Source organism: Melospiza georgiana, chromosome 5 (assembly GCF_028018845.1).
Source record: "Melospiza georgiana isolate bMelGeo1 chromosome 5, bMelGeo1.pri, whole genome shotgun sequence".
NCBI lineage: Eukaryota > Metazoa > Chordata > Aves > Passeriformes > Passerellidae > Melospiza > Melospiza georgiana.
This window is the reverse complement of record NC_080434.1, coordinates 33,632,799-33,645,506: the sequence shown is the minus strand read 5'-3', so window position 1 is coordinate 33,645,506 and position 12,708 is coordinate 33,632,799. Positions and strand designations below refer to the sequence as shown.

Below are 12,708 nucleotides of genomic sequence, written 5' to 3'. Positions count from 1 at the left end.
TGTTTGAATTTTATTGCCCAGGCTATTTGTTATGTGTTTATCCTTCCTAGTAAACTTTCTTTTGCTTTTATGAAACAATATTGGAGCCCTCCAGTGGCCAAACTAATCATCCTGAGGAATGGAGTTCAAGTTCTGCCAACGAGGTTGATTTTTTTCCTTCCCTATTAAAAAATTAATTTGGTGATCTTTTTATATTCAGAATTTATGTGGAGTTAATTTGAGTCACAGCATCATTTGTGAAAAGCAAGGAAACCTAGGAAAAATAAAAAATAGTCTCTTTGCCTTTCTAGGATCACTGTATTTTTATTCTTCTATATTTTCAAAAATTTAAGGAGTTTATGGTTTAATTAAATTCTATTAGATTTCATTTTCAGAGAGGATCCCATCATATGTACAATGCAGAGAAAATGCATTTTGAGTACCATGACAATTCACATTTCCTTAAGTGACTTTTATCAGTTCTGTGGCTCTTTATCAGTGATGTGACTGGTCTGTTCTCTGGCAAAACCTAATTTTTCAACAGGACATCACCATTTGTTTCAGGGGCCTCAGCACATTGAAGATTTTGGCCCCAAGGCTCTTGGTCATCTGTGGCTTTCACTTTCCATGTGAAATAGATACTCTGTATATTTGAAAAAAAAATAGCTTTTAATTCCATTGTATGCACTGGATATTAGTGAGAGGAGTTCTCTTTGGGAAGGATGTTGGGTTCCTAACACCTAAAATTGCCTATTTATGCCTCTTCATGTTTAATGTGGTAGTTATTGCAGTCCTTCCTTCTTCCAAATTGTAGGAACAGTCTTTCAAAATCCAAAATCAGATATTGGTAGGTTCTGTTTGTGTTGGAGCTGCAGGTTTGGGTGGAGGGGGGGATGAACAGCGGAAGAGTAGAAATTGGAGGAATTGGTCAATTGGTTATCTTCTGACTGGATGACCACAATCTGGCATTCAGTCCATGTTCAAAAAGCACTAAAGCAAGGGATTAAAGTTTTTATTTTGCACCAGTTTGTCCTTATTTAGGGACTACTGAACATGAGTTTCTACCACATTGCACTGTATAGCTGCTGCTTTATAAAACCATATATTATCACCAAAATGCTTCATAACAGGACATTGAAAGTCTCATAGAGGGAGGGTTCTGTTTGTTTCAGTAAAAATCTTTTTAAGTAAAAACCTTAAAAATCTTTTAAAAATGCACCACACTGCATTTCTTCTGCAGACACTTGGGTATAGGAGCAGTTGTACTGGATCATCTCAAAGGGGAATTGAGCCCAGTGTCCTCTCAGTGAGCAAGTGGAGTGTAAGAAAGAGAGCAGGCACACAGTCAGCCTTCCCTGGCACATCTTCCAGCTACCCCAGGTCTGAGAGGCTCTTGCTGAGCCCATCTGCACACAGTTTGCTTTTGCAGCCCCCCGCGTATGTGGAGAAGGTTTCTTCTTGTTCCTGAAGAGTGGGGTGAAATGAGGGAAGCCAAGGAAGCAGCTGTAGCAGCAGCTTCTTGTTTGCACTGCATATGGGGGGCATGTTATGCAAATCCCTCTCATGGGCAGTAGATGGAATTCCTGGAGCAACCCTAGGCTTTGTCTCCTTTCATGCTTTTCATGTGAGTTTGGAAGTCGCTGGAGGAGATGAATGCCCTGCTCCAGTTCACCTTTTGAGGAAACTGCTAATGAGGTCAGTGTTCCTCAAGGCTTTATTCGAGACTGTAAACACCAGCAGCGCTGGGTAAAAAGCAGCTGGAAAGGTGGGGAGAGGTTGTTTGAAGAATATGAGCATGCAGCAGCAAGCAGAGGCTCCTTGGTGTCACAAGAATGTCCTAGGGCTGTCTTGCCTTGTGCAGCCACAAAACGTGAGGCTGCACAGGGCTCACACTGCCCTAGACAGAGAAAACTTTGTCTGGTGGGTTGTGCTGCTGTAGAGAGATGTTGGGAACACTCAACGGGAAAAATGCCTGCTTCAGTTCCAGGCACTGCAGTCCTTTCTCATCCGCAGGGAGAGGAGAAGGCTGCCACTGCTTCACTGATGAGTCAGGAAAACCCTCTGTGTTTACAGCGTTGGATGTTTCTAATATGATTTTGCAGGACTGAATTTGGAGTTTGGCAATATCAGTTTGGGTTTTGGGGAAAAAAAAGGAAAGAAAACAGTAATGACTTGTGTCCCCAGATACAATGAACTCATGGGGCCCTGCAAATCCTGCAGCCATCAGGACCCACACTATTCAAGGTTGTTCTTGGCCTCATATCATCCACCTGGCATTGAAAAAAAGTCAGTCTCAGGCAGCTGTGCCTTTTAAAGCTGGGCCCTTACTGTAATTCCCAAATATGCTAATTGCCAGGCTTTTATTTTCATTTGACTGTTTTGTAAAGCTTAGAAGAGAGGAGAAAAAATAAAGGAGTTTTGGAAATAGCCCTAGGAAAAACCTCAACCTGCTGCCCATGTGATTTCCTTTAAAAACAACATTTTGTGCTGTGTGAAATTATCACACAGCAGATTTGCACACAATCCTATATGTTCAATGTCTATGTGATTTTATACCATTTCTTTAGCATGTTTGTTCATTGTTACAGTTGTTACTAAGGTTATAATAACTGTCATTAAAGAAGGAGGAAGTGGGTGCTTACCCCAAAGCTTGGTTCCCTGTGTGTCTAATTAAAAATACTTTTTTGTTTCCCCTCACTACAGACTTTGCTTAGACCATCATGGTTGTAACACTGTTCACTGTTTATCTGGGATTTAAATTTGTATGGTTTACTTGCCCATATTTAGGGCAAATCTGCTGTGCAGTGCTGTCTGGCCTTCAGCCCATGGCAAATAGCTCCCAAACTGTGCTCAGAATAATTCAGAACATGTCTGGGGCATCCTATACAGTCCTTTGCTTCCTTGAGTCTCCACAGATCTTCAATGACCCTGCTTTTTTTTCCCCCCCAGTACTGGCTATAACTTGTTTGAAATCAAAAAATGAATGTAAAGTGGAGTTGTTCCATCAGACATAGTGTCTATCTCTGAAGAAATGCGGATGCAGAAGAAACGGCCTTATCAATGCCCCCCTAATTCCTAGTGAACTTAATGGGGTTCACCCTGAGCCATGGGTTTTGTCCAGGAGCCTTTCAGAACTGCTGCTGCCTGTGTTCTTTTAAAGAGATGTGCAAAGTCAAGACCATCAAACAGTTCCTGCATTGCTCTCCTTTCCTAGAGATGGATCAAGCTGACTGTGCTGATCAGGGAATTGTTTGACTGAAGAAAAAAGCTGTCTCTGACAGCTTTTCTATTTTGGGATTTTCAGTTATTTGATTTTGTTTTTTTTTAATGGTCAGTAGCTTAGCACAAACTTATTTCCAAACTCATCTGTCCCATGTTGGATTTTTTTTTCCTTTCCCCAAAAGACATGTCTCATTACTATGCAAAAAAATAAAATGTAGAAAAAATATTATAATTAATTACCATGCAAAGCGTTCATTTCCCTCTCATTCCCCCATGCTTGAGTCTGCTTTGCAATTCTTACTGTATCATTAATTGTTCAATCTGTACTTAGATAACCTGCACTCCTTTAAAGGTATTTGTCCTTGCAGGGAAATCTTCAGCTGACCTAAGTCCTCGGCCAAGCTGCCTGTTCAGGGAACAGATGGGAAAAAGGAGGCTAAATTTACCATTTTGTTTGCAGCACAGTATGACTTATTCACAAGATTTTTCTTTTAATGTGTTAGTTGTGGAAATCTGTTAATTTGATATTTAAATTATTTTCAAGTGGAAGCTTCATTTATGGTGTTACCTCAAGAGGGTGACTAAAATCTGTGGGCTTGAACAGGTACAGTGTGTAGACCATGTGGCTCTCATTTCCTTCCTTTTCCAGTTGTATGAAACACTTTGCTTCAGAAAGCATGAACTTGAACTTAGCCATGTGGAAGAATGCCTGGAATGACTTAGCCCACACTGATTTGAGGAACTGGAAGGTGCTGCCTCATGCACCTATGGAACACGTAGCTCTGTTGCCACGAGGTGATGTGTGTTGGGAGTTAACACCAGTGATGTGAATGTGCAGGAAGACAACTGTGCCATTTCTGCTTTCAGCCTTCTGTCCGACTGCTCTCTGTCTGCTAGAGATCATGCACTAGACAGGCTTCGGTAGTAACAGAGATCCAGCAGGAACTCACAGTCCATGGCAATCTGTGGTGCCATCAGGGGATTTCTGTCATGCCTTCACCATCTCTTCTGGCTCTTCCTTCAGAGTTTCTCTGAGGATAGTCTGCAGTAATATATTATGTATGTAGATTGTGCCAGGGCAGTATTTTGCAAGCAGCTGGAAGATAATTTGCTTGCCCCAAGCATAGGAAGGGCTTTTCCCTTACATCAGTCAGACAAGGTTTTGGTCTGTCAGTTCTGAAGTCAGGAATAGAGCTCACATGCTGCTGGTGCCTTAATGACAAGGAGAGCAGAGCCTGTGTCACAGAGCTGTTCCTCCTTTGCAGAGGACAGGAATGCTTTCATGTCCCACATACCCCTTTGCTAGGCAGCCAGGATGCCATCAACATATTCACTAGCCTGCTACAACTTGTGCTCGTGCAAGGATGGACTGGGACAAGATTTTTCCCAGGAAACCATTCCAGTGTCACATACACAGTTTGAAGAGCTGCTGAGTAGCTGTGGTGCACGTGCAACAGCACCAGGTGTGCTGTTTTGCTTCTTCTTAGTTTAAAACACAAGAGGCTCCTGCATTTCTTTTCAATCCTGATATGTGGTAATTTGAGAGGCACAGTTTTAATAATCTCCAGAGTCTGCTTTTTATCATTACCCTCTCTTCTGTCCAGATACAAAGCAGATTGGAAAGGGTGAAAACTTATCAGAACAACTCCCAGACATGTCAATTGGAGGCTGCCTGACTAAATTCTCATAACATACCCTGAAAATGCAGCTTGTGCCATCTGCAAGGACAGTTTCAGAGAGAGCAGATCTCAGCTGCTGGGTGAGAGAGGCAGGAATAGGTACTGCCAGCTCAGTAGTTCAGCTTATAGGCTCTTACACCTTCCTGAGACTTGCACCAATGGAGCAGTGCTGGCACTGCAATGAGGTCACTGCTTTGCCAGTGTTTACCCCATTGGGCCAAATCAGGATTAAATGAGACAGATCTCTGCAGGACACTGCAAGTGTCATTGGGAAGCTGCTGTGGAGCTGGTGGGCTTAAAACACTGGTGACAAGATGTGGCTGTACCTCAGGCAACATTGGCTTTTGAATGGCAGTGTCAGAGGTGATACAGCAAGGAGGTGCATGCAAAAAATCCTTTCAAAGGTTGAAGCTGAATTTCTGGCATGCAAATGGCAATGCTGATTATTCCTTACTGATCTTAGATGCTGTCATGTCAAATCCACTTGCTTAGTGTCACTTCATAGCCACCCCTGGGACACTTCCTGAATTGTTGATAGGATTTAAGCACAGCACAAGAAGTTAAGTAAGAAACTTTGCTCAGTCTTTAGGGTGGAGGCTGGAGACTGCTGAACTGGGGGGGTGTTTGGCAGAGCTCATGGTAACTACTCCCTGTTGGAGGTAAGAAGTACCAAGATCTTTCTATAGAAGCTCTAGGAGAAGAAGGGAGAAGAAAGAGGGGGCAAACTCAGGAACAGACACACTGGTGTGTTGCAGACATCTTTTATGAAAAATCCTTTCCTTAGGATTTTTCCTCCTGAGAAGCTGAGAGGCCTCAGGAACAAAATGTAAGCAATGGTTATCTGCTGCTGTGGAATGCAACAGGTGCATCTGTGATTGGCCCATGTTGGATGTTTGTAATTAATGGCCAATCACAGTCAGCTGGCTTGGACAGAGAGCCGAGCCACAAACCTTTGTTATCATTCTTTGCTATTCTATTCTTAGCCAGCCTTCTGATGAAATCCTTTCTTCTATTCTTTTAGTATAGCTTTAATGTAATATATATAATAAAATAATAAATCAGCCTTCTGAAACATGGAGTCAGGTCCTCATCTCTTCCCTCATCCTAAGACCCCTGTGAACACCGTCACACTGTTGGGAGGGAGAGTAGAAACCCTAGAGGAAGACCCAAGACTTTAATTCATTTCATGGAAAGGAACTGAAGGTCATGGTGACTGGTGGGCCAGACTGATTCAACATGAAGAACTGAAAAGATCAATTTTTAACAGAAAGAGTCTCAGAAGAGCATGTGGAGAAGATAATAAGCCCTGTTTTTTGTAACCATGCATATCCTCTGAGTGAGATGAACTTTGGGCTTTGGCTAGTTTCTCTGCTTTCCCACTGGGAGCAAAGATAACTCCAGAGCAGGGCACATTCCAGCAGAGCTGGGAAGCCAAGTGCACCCAACCTTTCAGAATTGCTGCCCTTGTCTTGTACTGAAGGTGCTGGAGTTGCCCTAGGCAGAGGAAAGTCAGTGGCTGCATGCAGCTGGTACACAAAACACCTGCCAAAGTGACAAAGTGACATCAGCCTCCTGCTCTGGGGGCTCAGAGGAGCAGTGGACCTGTGTCAGACCCTGTGAACAGGGCATGGAGAGAATTTATCCTCTCGGCTCCCCGCCTCGCCCTGGTTTTTGTGCTGTTCTTTGAGGAGCAATGAAAGGATGTTCTGGTGCCACAGCCTCAGTCCCCGCCGTGCGCTGGGGCTGGAGCAGCCGCCCACCAAGGCAGCTCCTGGTGGAGGATGGGCCCGGCTGTTGCTATAACAACTGCACCTCTGTCTCGTTCCTTTTGAGAAATGGATTGCTGCTGGGAGATGAAGCGCAGCAGCCTCTCCTCACCGATGAAAGCCCTGCCACAGCCTCCCCACACGGCCGTGCATCTGCTGGCCCTGCCACGGCCTGTCCGAGCGGCGCTGCCCAGGGTTTCGGGAGCAGCCTCTCCTCACCGATGAAAGCCCTGCCACAGCCTCCCCACACTCCTGTTTATCTGCTGGCCCTGCCCAGGGTTTCGGGATGGGCTGCATCCCACCCTTCAGCTCGGTGTGTGTTTGTGTTTCTGTGCCCCTGCCTCTCCTCCAACCGAGAGCCATTTAAAAAGTCAACCTGCCAAAATCTGACCTTTTCTCAGTCTGCGACCGGAGTTTTTTCAATGGCTTATAAAGAACCGATAGTCCTGCTTCCCCCTCTTGTGCTTTGGGGTAGAAAACAGCAGTGAAATGAAGATTCATCAGCCAAGTATTTTGTGTGAATAAAGCTAAAAGCTTATGAAGCTGAAAGGGGGTTGTTTTATTTCAATATTTTCCTTTGATTTTGATATTTTTCTTTTGTTTTTATTCTATGTGTCAACAATCTTCTGTTCCGAGACATAAATCTCTCAGCTCCTGCTAATATCTTCACAATGCACACCATAAAACATGCACAAACTGTGCATGGAGAGGGAGGGTACTTTAAAAGGTACTATTTTACTTCAGGGATTGTGTTTATAGAGGGAAGGGGAAGTGCTGGGGTTTTAGTCTAAGACACTCCGGAATCCTGACTGTGGTAAACTGTTTGCCAGTATATGCTCAGTGTAGGATATCCAAACCATTCAAGAGTTCATAGGGTGATTGGGAATTAAATCAAGATATGAAAAGGAAATCTTTCATTAAAATCATTTGATAAGAGGATTTCTGTGTTGTACCTCAAAAAAAAGGAGATACATTTATTGTCATGGCTCCCAACTCCCCCAAAATGCTGGAATCAAGAGGCTTCCCCAGCATGTTGCCTTCTAACAAACCTTTCACGTTAAGTCTCTGTCTACCTACAGTTTTTCAGTGAGCAAACAAAGAAGACAAAACTATTAGTGCCTGTTAGCCCCCCAAATCCAAAAGCTTCTGAAGGAGAACGATGTGGATAAACAAACTTAGAATAGATTTAATTCCATTTCTTTTTACAAAAAGGCACAACTTCTGTATGTTTCATATTTCATAGAAAATAGTTTTCATGTCAAGCTGCTTTTTGTTGTAATGCATAATAACATGATTATGAATATTTACATACTGGGCTAAAGTCACTGTCTATTTGTACAGGGGGACATCCAAGTTCCAGCACATGATGAAACTTTAGGAACTGATATTTTTAGGGCTGATTATTTGGTTATTTTCCACTAGATAGTTTTGATTCTTTTGGAAAATTCTTTTGAATTTGTATATTCATATACAAATAAGGTGATAGATTCAGGATAAAATGGTAAATGTTTTAAAACCTGGAAGTGTGAAACCATGCAAAAGCATATCACTCTCACCAATATTTTTGTAGAGTATTCATTCAAACTTGCAAAACATATGGAGTCAGTTCACTTGTATTCCTCAGGAGATAATCACTCTCACTGGTCCCTGCCTTGTCATTAGGGAATTTTTTTCCCCATATTTTCCTTATAGAACTTTACTTCATGATGAGAAGCCTGCCACCATGTCCTGTTCTTACTTTATCCCAGCACTGGTCAATATGAAGTTGGGGTAAAGGGCCATGACACATTTTGAACATTTCTTCAAATCCTGGTTTTGCCTGAGCGTTCCCATTGAGCTCACTCTTGAGTCACTTGCTGTTGGGGGAATGCAGTTTTTCTGCTGTGGCAATAAGGACTTTGCAGTGTGATGGCTTAGGAGCTGAAATGGGTGATTTCAGCTGTAAATTGTGGGAGTGGCCCATTAAGGGCAGTATTTAAATGTACTATTTTTACATTTACATAAATATGCTATTTTAACCCATTACATCAACTGACCAACCTGTGCCAACACCTCACCATCCTCACCGGGAAGAATTTCTTACTAATATCTAACCTAAATCCACCCTCTGACAGTTTGAATCCATTTCCCCTTGTCCTGTCACTTGTAAAAGTCCTTCTCCAGCTCTCTTGTAGGCCCTCTGGGTGCTGGAAGGTGCTATAAAGGTCTGCCCAGAACCTTCTCATCTCCAAGATGAGCATCCACACCTCTCCAAATTCAGGGTTTTGAGACCAGACACTGGAGAGGGAGCCCAGCCATGGGGCAGAGGCTGTGGTTACAGGGCAGCTGGTCTGTGTGGCACCACAGAAGCACAAAGGGGAGGAATTTCTGCCTGCAGGAGGCTTGGCACACACTGGCTTTGTGCAGGGTGGAACAGGCAGCAAAGTCTCGGCCACTTACGCCAACAGTGACCCACTGGGGACTCTTAGTCACATTTTAATTATTTTCCCACATTAAAAAGCTGATCTGCTCCAGTGAAAATCAAGGAGTTGATGGTCTGCTTAGACTCATGGCATTGCTTTTCTGCCTGGCTCTCTGCAGAAGAGCAGCCTCGCAGTAGCTTGGTGTCCCATGCACGCTGAGCTGTGGCTGCAGCAATGCCTGTGCTGGTCACATCCCTCTGCACAGTTTGATGAAAGAGGGGCAAGAGAAGGGCACAGCCTTCCCAGAACCCGGGCAAGATACGGGTTTGCTTGCCCATCTTATGCATGGGATGAAAGGGGGACCAGCCCTCTGGGAGGGGAGAAATAAATGGGATCTGGATTATGAGAAGAAAGAAGGTTGAGGACCTCTAGGTTAGGGAAGGGGTGGGAGTTGCATATCTGGGACTTTCCTACCAGTAAGAATACTTTAAAAACTGATAAAATCTTTCAGTATTTTGTCTTCTATTGTTCTAGTATCAAGGATGCAAGCGTGTCCTGAAGGCGTTTGCTGGAGCTGTGACCTCTTTGCTTCCTCCCCTCCCCACTATTGTTTTTTGCCTTAGTGAAGAGAGATGCTTTTTTTAGCCTGGTACATAAGTAAAGGACTCTGCTTGGGTGTGAGTGGGGAGGACTGCTGCTTGCTGCAGTTCTTTGCTATGCTTCTACAACTAGATTCAAAACTGATGTTAATGCACTATTTTTTTATAAAATTCCTATATTCCAATTTATTTGCTTTTCTGTAGACTTGCCTGGCCATTATTTCTGTTAGCTATTTATGTTTTATGTTAGCTCTTAGCACATAGTCACATAGTTGATTCCTTTTTTTTTTTCATTATTTGATTGAGTTAAAGTTATGCAAAGCACCTTCTGTTTTCTAGGGTGGATTTTTTTTTCTCCCTTAAAAGTGATTCTCAATGTGTTAGCCAAGAACATAGGGCTAAGCAAATGAAACTATGCAATTTTTTTTTGTCAACAACACATTTCAATATAAGTAGTCAATCAATTGTATTGCAGTTATTTTTTAAGAAGCTTCTAGAAACTTCCAACAACAACAAAAAAATTTGGAGTGACTAGTAAGTTTTAGTGATTCCTTTTTTCTCTTTTTTAAAATTCCATGTTAAGACTCCTCACTGTGTTAGGCACACTGTTTAAATCTTATCCCTGTATTAGGCACTAAAATGTCAAATTAGTCAACTTGCTCCCTAAATTTCTTGGAAGCTAGCAGAGATTCAGCTTGGAAAGCACAAACATATTTTACAGTTCTGCTTTCCTAGTCAAAGGAAGGTTTGGTTTGGGACAGTGAGAGGTGTTTGGTTGTTGGGGGGTTTTTAGACTCTGTTTTCAAAGTGATCAAGGCATAAGAATGAACTCAGAGAAACCTCCTAATCAGTTTTGTAACTTATTGTCACTGACTTGATGAGGAGTCTCTTGTCACAGTGCCCATGAGCACTTCTTTTGCATCTGCAAATGGTTAATTTTTTCCTTTCCTCTTGTTTTCTTTAAGCTTCAAGAGACAGTCAAAAGGAAGTTGGAAGGCGCACGTTCACCTCTCAATGGAGAGCAGCAGAATGGAGTTTGCGATGGGAGCTTTTCTCCAACCAGCAAGCGGACACGCAAGGATGGGCCAGGCATTGAGGCAATCAACAGCTTGCCCATTAATCTGCCTTTGCCTGCTGTTTCTCCTCTTCACCAGCTTGACATGAAAGCTCCTGTGCTCCTGCAGAACAGTGGAACTCACAGGAGTGGTCTGGAAGACTTGGGTGAAAATGGTGGGCTTTCTGAGATAAAGCTCCCTGTTAATGGCTGCAGCGAGCTGGATGATGGTTTTAACATCCTGCACAACAAGGAGCTAAAGCAAGAGCCCCTGGATGACTCCAACTGCATAGACACTTCTGAAACGTCTCTTTCCAATCAGAACAAGCTCTTCTCAGACATTAACCTAAATGATCAGGAGTGGCAGGAGCTCATAGACGAGCTGGCGAACACCGTCCCGGAAGATGATATACAGGATTTGTTCAATGAAGACTTTGAAGAGAAGAAGGAGCCTGAATATCCCAGGCCTGCCACAGAGACTCAGGAGAGCGCAAGCGTGAAAAGTGATCCATCCCATTCTCCATTTGCTCATGTCCCATTGGAATCTCCCCAGGTCAGACCATCTTCTTCCGGTCCTCCATTTTCCAACATCTCCTCAGGCTCCAGCGTTGCCTCAGCATCCAGCGCGCCGCTGGCCCCGGTCCCTGCTGGCTCTCCAGCAAACTGTGTGGTGCAGTCCCCTCAGACCCCCGGCCAGGCCCACACGCCCGGGCAGACGCAGGGGCGCTCTGGGAATGGCTTCCTGATGAGCGCGGCCTCGGCCGCAGCGGGCTCGGGGCCTGGGCCCAGCGCTGACCTGTCCCCGGCCGAGCAGCTCAAGCAGATGGCAGCCCAGCAGCAGCAAAGGGCCAAGCTCATGCAGCAGAAGCAGCAGCAGCAGCAGCACCCAAATCAGCCCTCAAGCTGGTCACCAGGGGGGCCTCCATCCAGTCCCTACGGAGCACCCTTCAGTGCAGACAAACCAAATAGCCCAATGATGTATTCTCAAGCCTTTAACAACCAAAACCCCGTAGTGCCTCCTATGGCAAACAACCCCCAGAAGACCACAATCAATAACTACCTCCCTCAAAATCACATGAACATGATCAGTCAGCAGCCAAATAATTTGGTCACAAACTCCTTGGGCAAGCAGCCCAATCTGCTTTCTTATGGCAACACCAAACCTCTGACCCATTTCAGCACTGAGCTGGGTCAGATGATGGCCCCGGCGATGGCAAACCCCGGGAAGAACACCATGGTGCCCTACATCCAGCAGCAGCAGCAGGTCCAGCAGGCACAGGTGCCAGCCCAGGTGGCACACCTGAGCGAGGAGCAGAAACGCGTGCTCATCATGAAGCAGAAAGGAATGATAAACCAGCCCGTGGGATATGCAGCACTCCCTGCCCTTGGTCAGGTAAGTGAGTGCACAACCAGAGCCAGATACAAAGGCTTTGTACAGTGGGCCTCTTGTGTTGCTAATACAGAGTCTGACACCTCTTTGTGCAGTCTCCTCCATTCGCCTCCTCTTTCTCCTGGAAAATATGGAATGTCATTGCAGATGCTTCTTGGATTTTTCATGTGGTATTGCAGCCTGATTATTTTAAGAACTGAAATTATGTTGCACTATGCTTCAGTTGTTAATTCAGTGTTCTCTCCCTGTGTCTCTTCTGATGAGTGCTTGGGGCCACTCTGGGAAATTTTGAGTTAGAAGTCACTCTTCCTTGGAGGGTTTATTTCCTTTTTTTTGTAATGCAAGACTTGGTGGTTGTGGATCCCAAACCACTGCATGGCTTAGTTCACCACAGTGTAGCTAGCATTGTAAAAAAAAGATGGAGCAGTTGGTCCCTTCTTCTTGGGGTAGAGATCAAGCTACCTTTAAACAGCCTTCTTGTCATTTTGGCTCTGGGAGCAAAGGAAAAACATTTTGGGTTCTGAGTGCTTTTGGTTTTAACTGGAAAAAGTAAGAACAACAGAATGCTTTTAGTGGTGCTTGGGCCATGATGATGAGATGGTTTATTCTGGGACTTT

General features: G+C 44.2%; 1 protein-coding gene across 2 annotated transcripts in view; it reads left to right on the top strand.

The window, feature by feature from the left end:
- MAML3 (mastermind like transcriptional coactivator 3) overlaps positions 1–12,708 on the top strand; it is a 156,970-nt gene that overhangs the window by 82,271 nt on the left and 61,991 nt on the right. For both annotated transcript variants that reach the window (XM_058025213.1, XM_058025212.1), the window contains exon 2: positions 10,613–12,094. In XM_058025213.1, the coding sequence (XP_057881196.1) occupies positions 10,613–12,094 (1,482 nt within the window). The remainder of the gene's footprint in view (positions 1–10,612; positions 12,095–12,708) is intronic.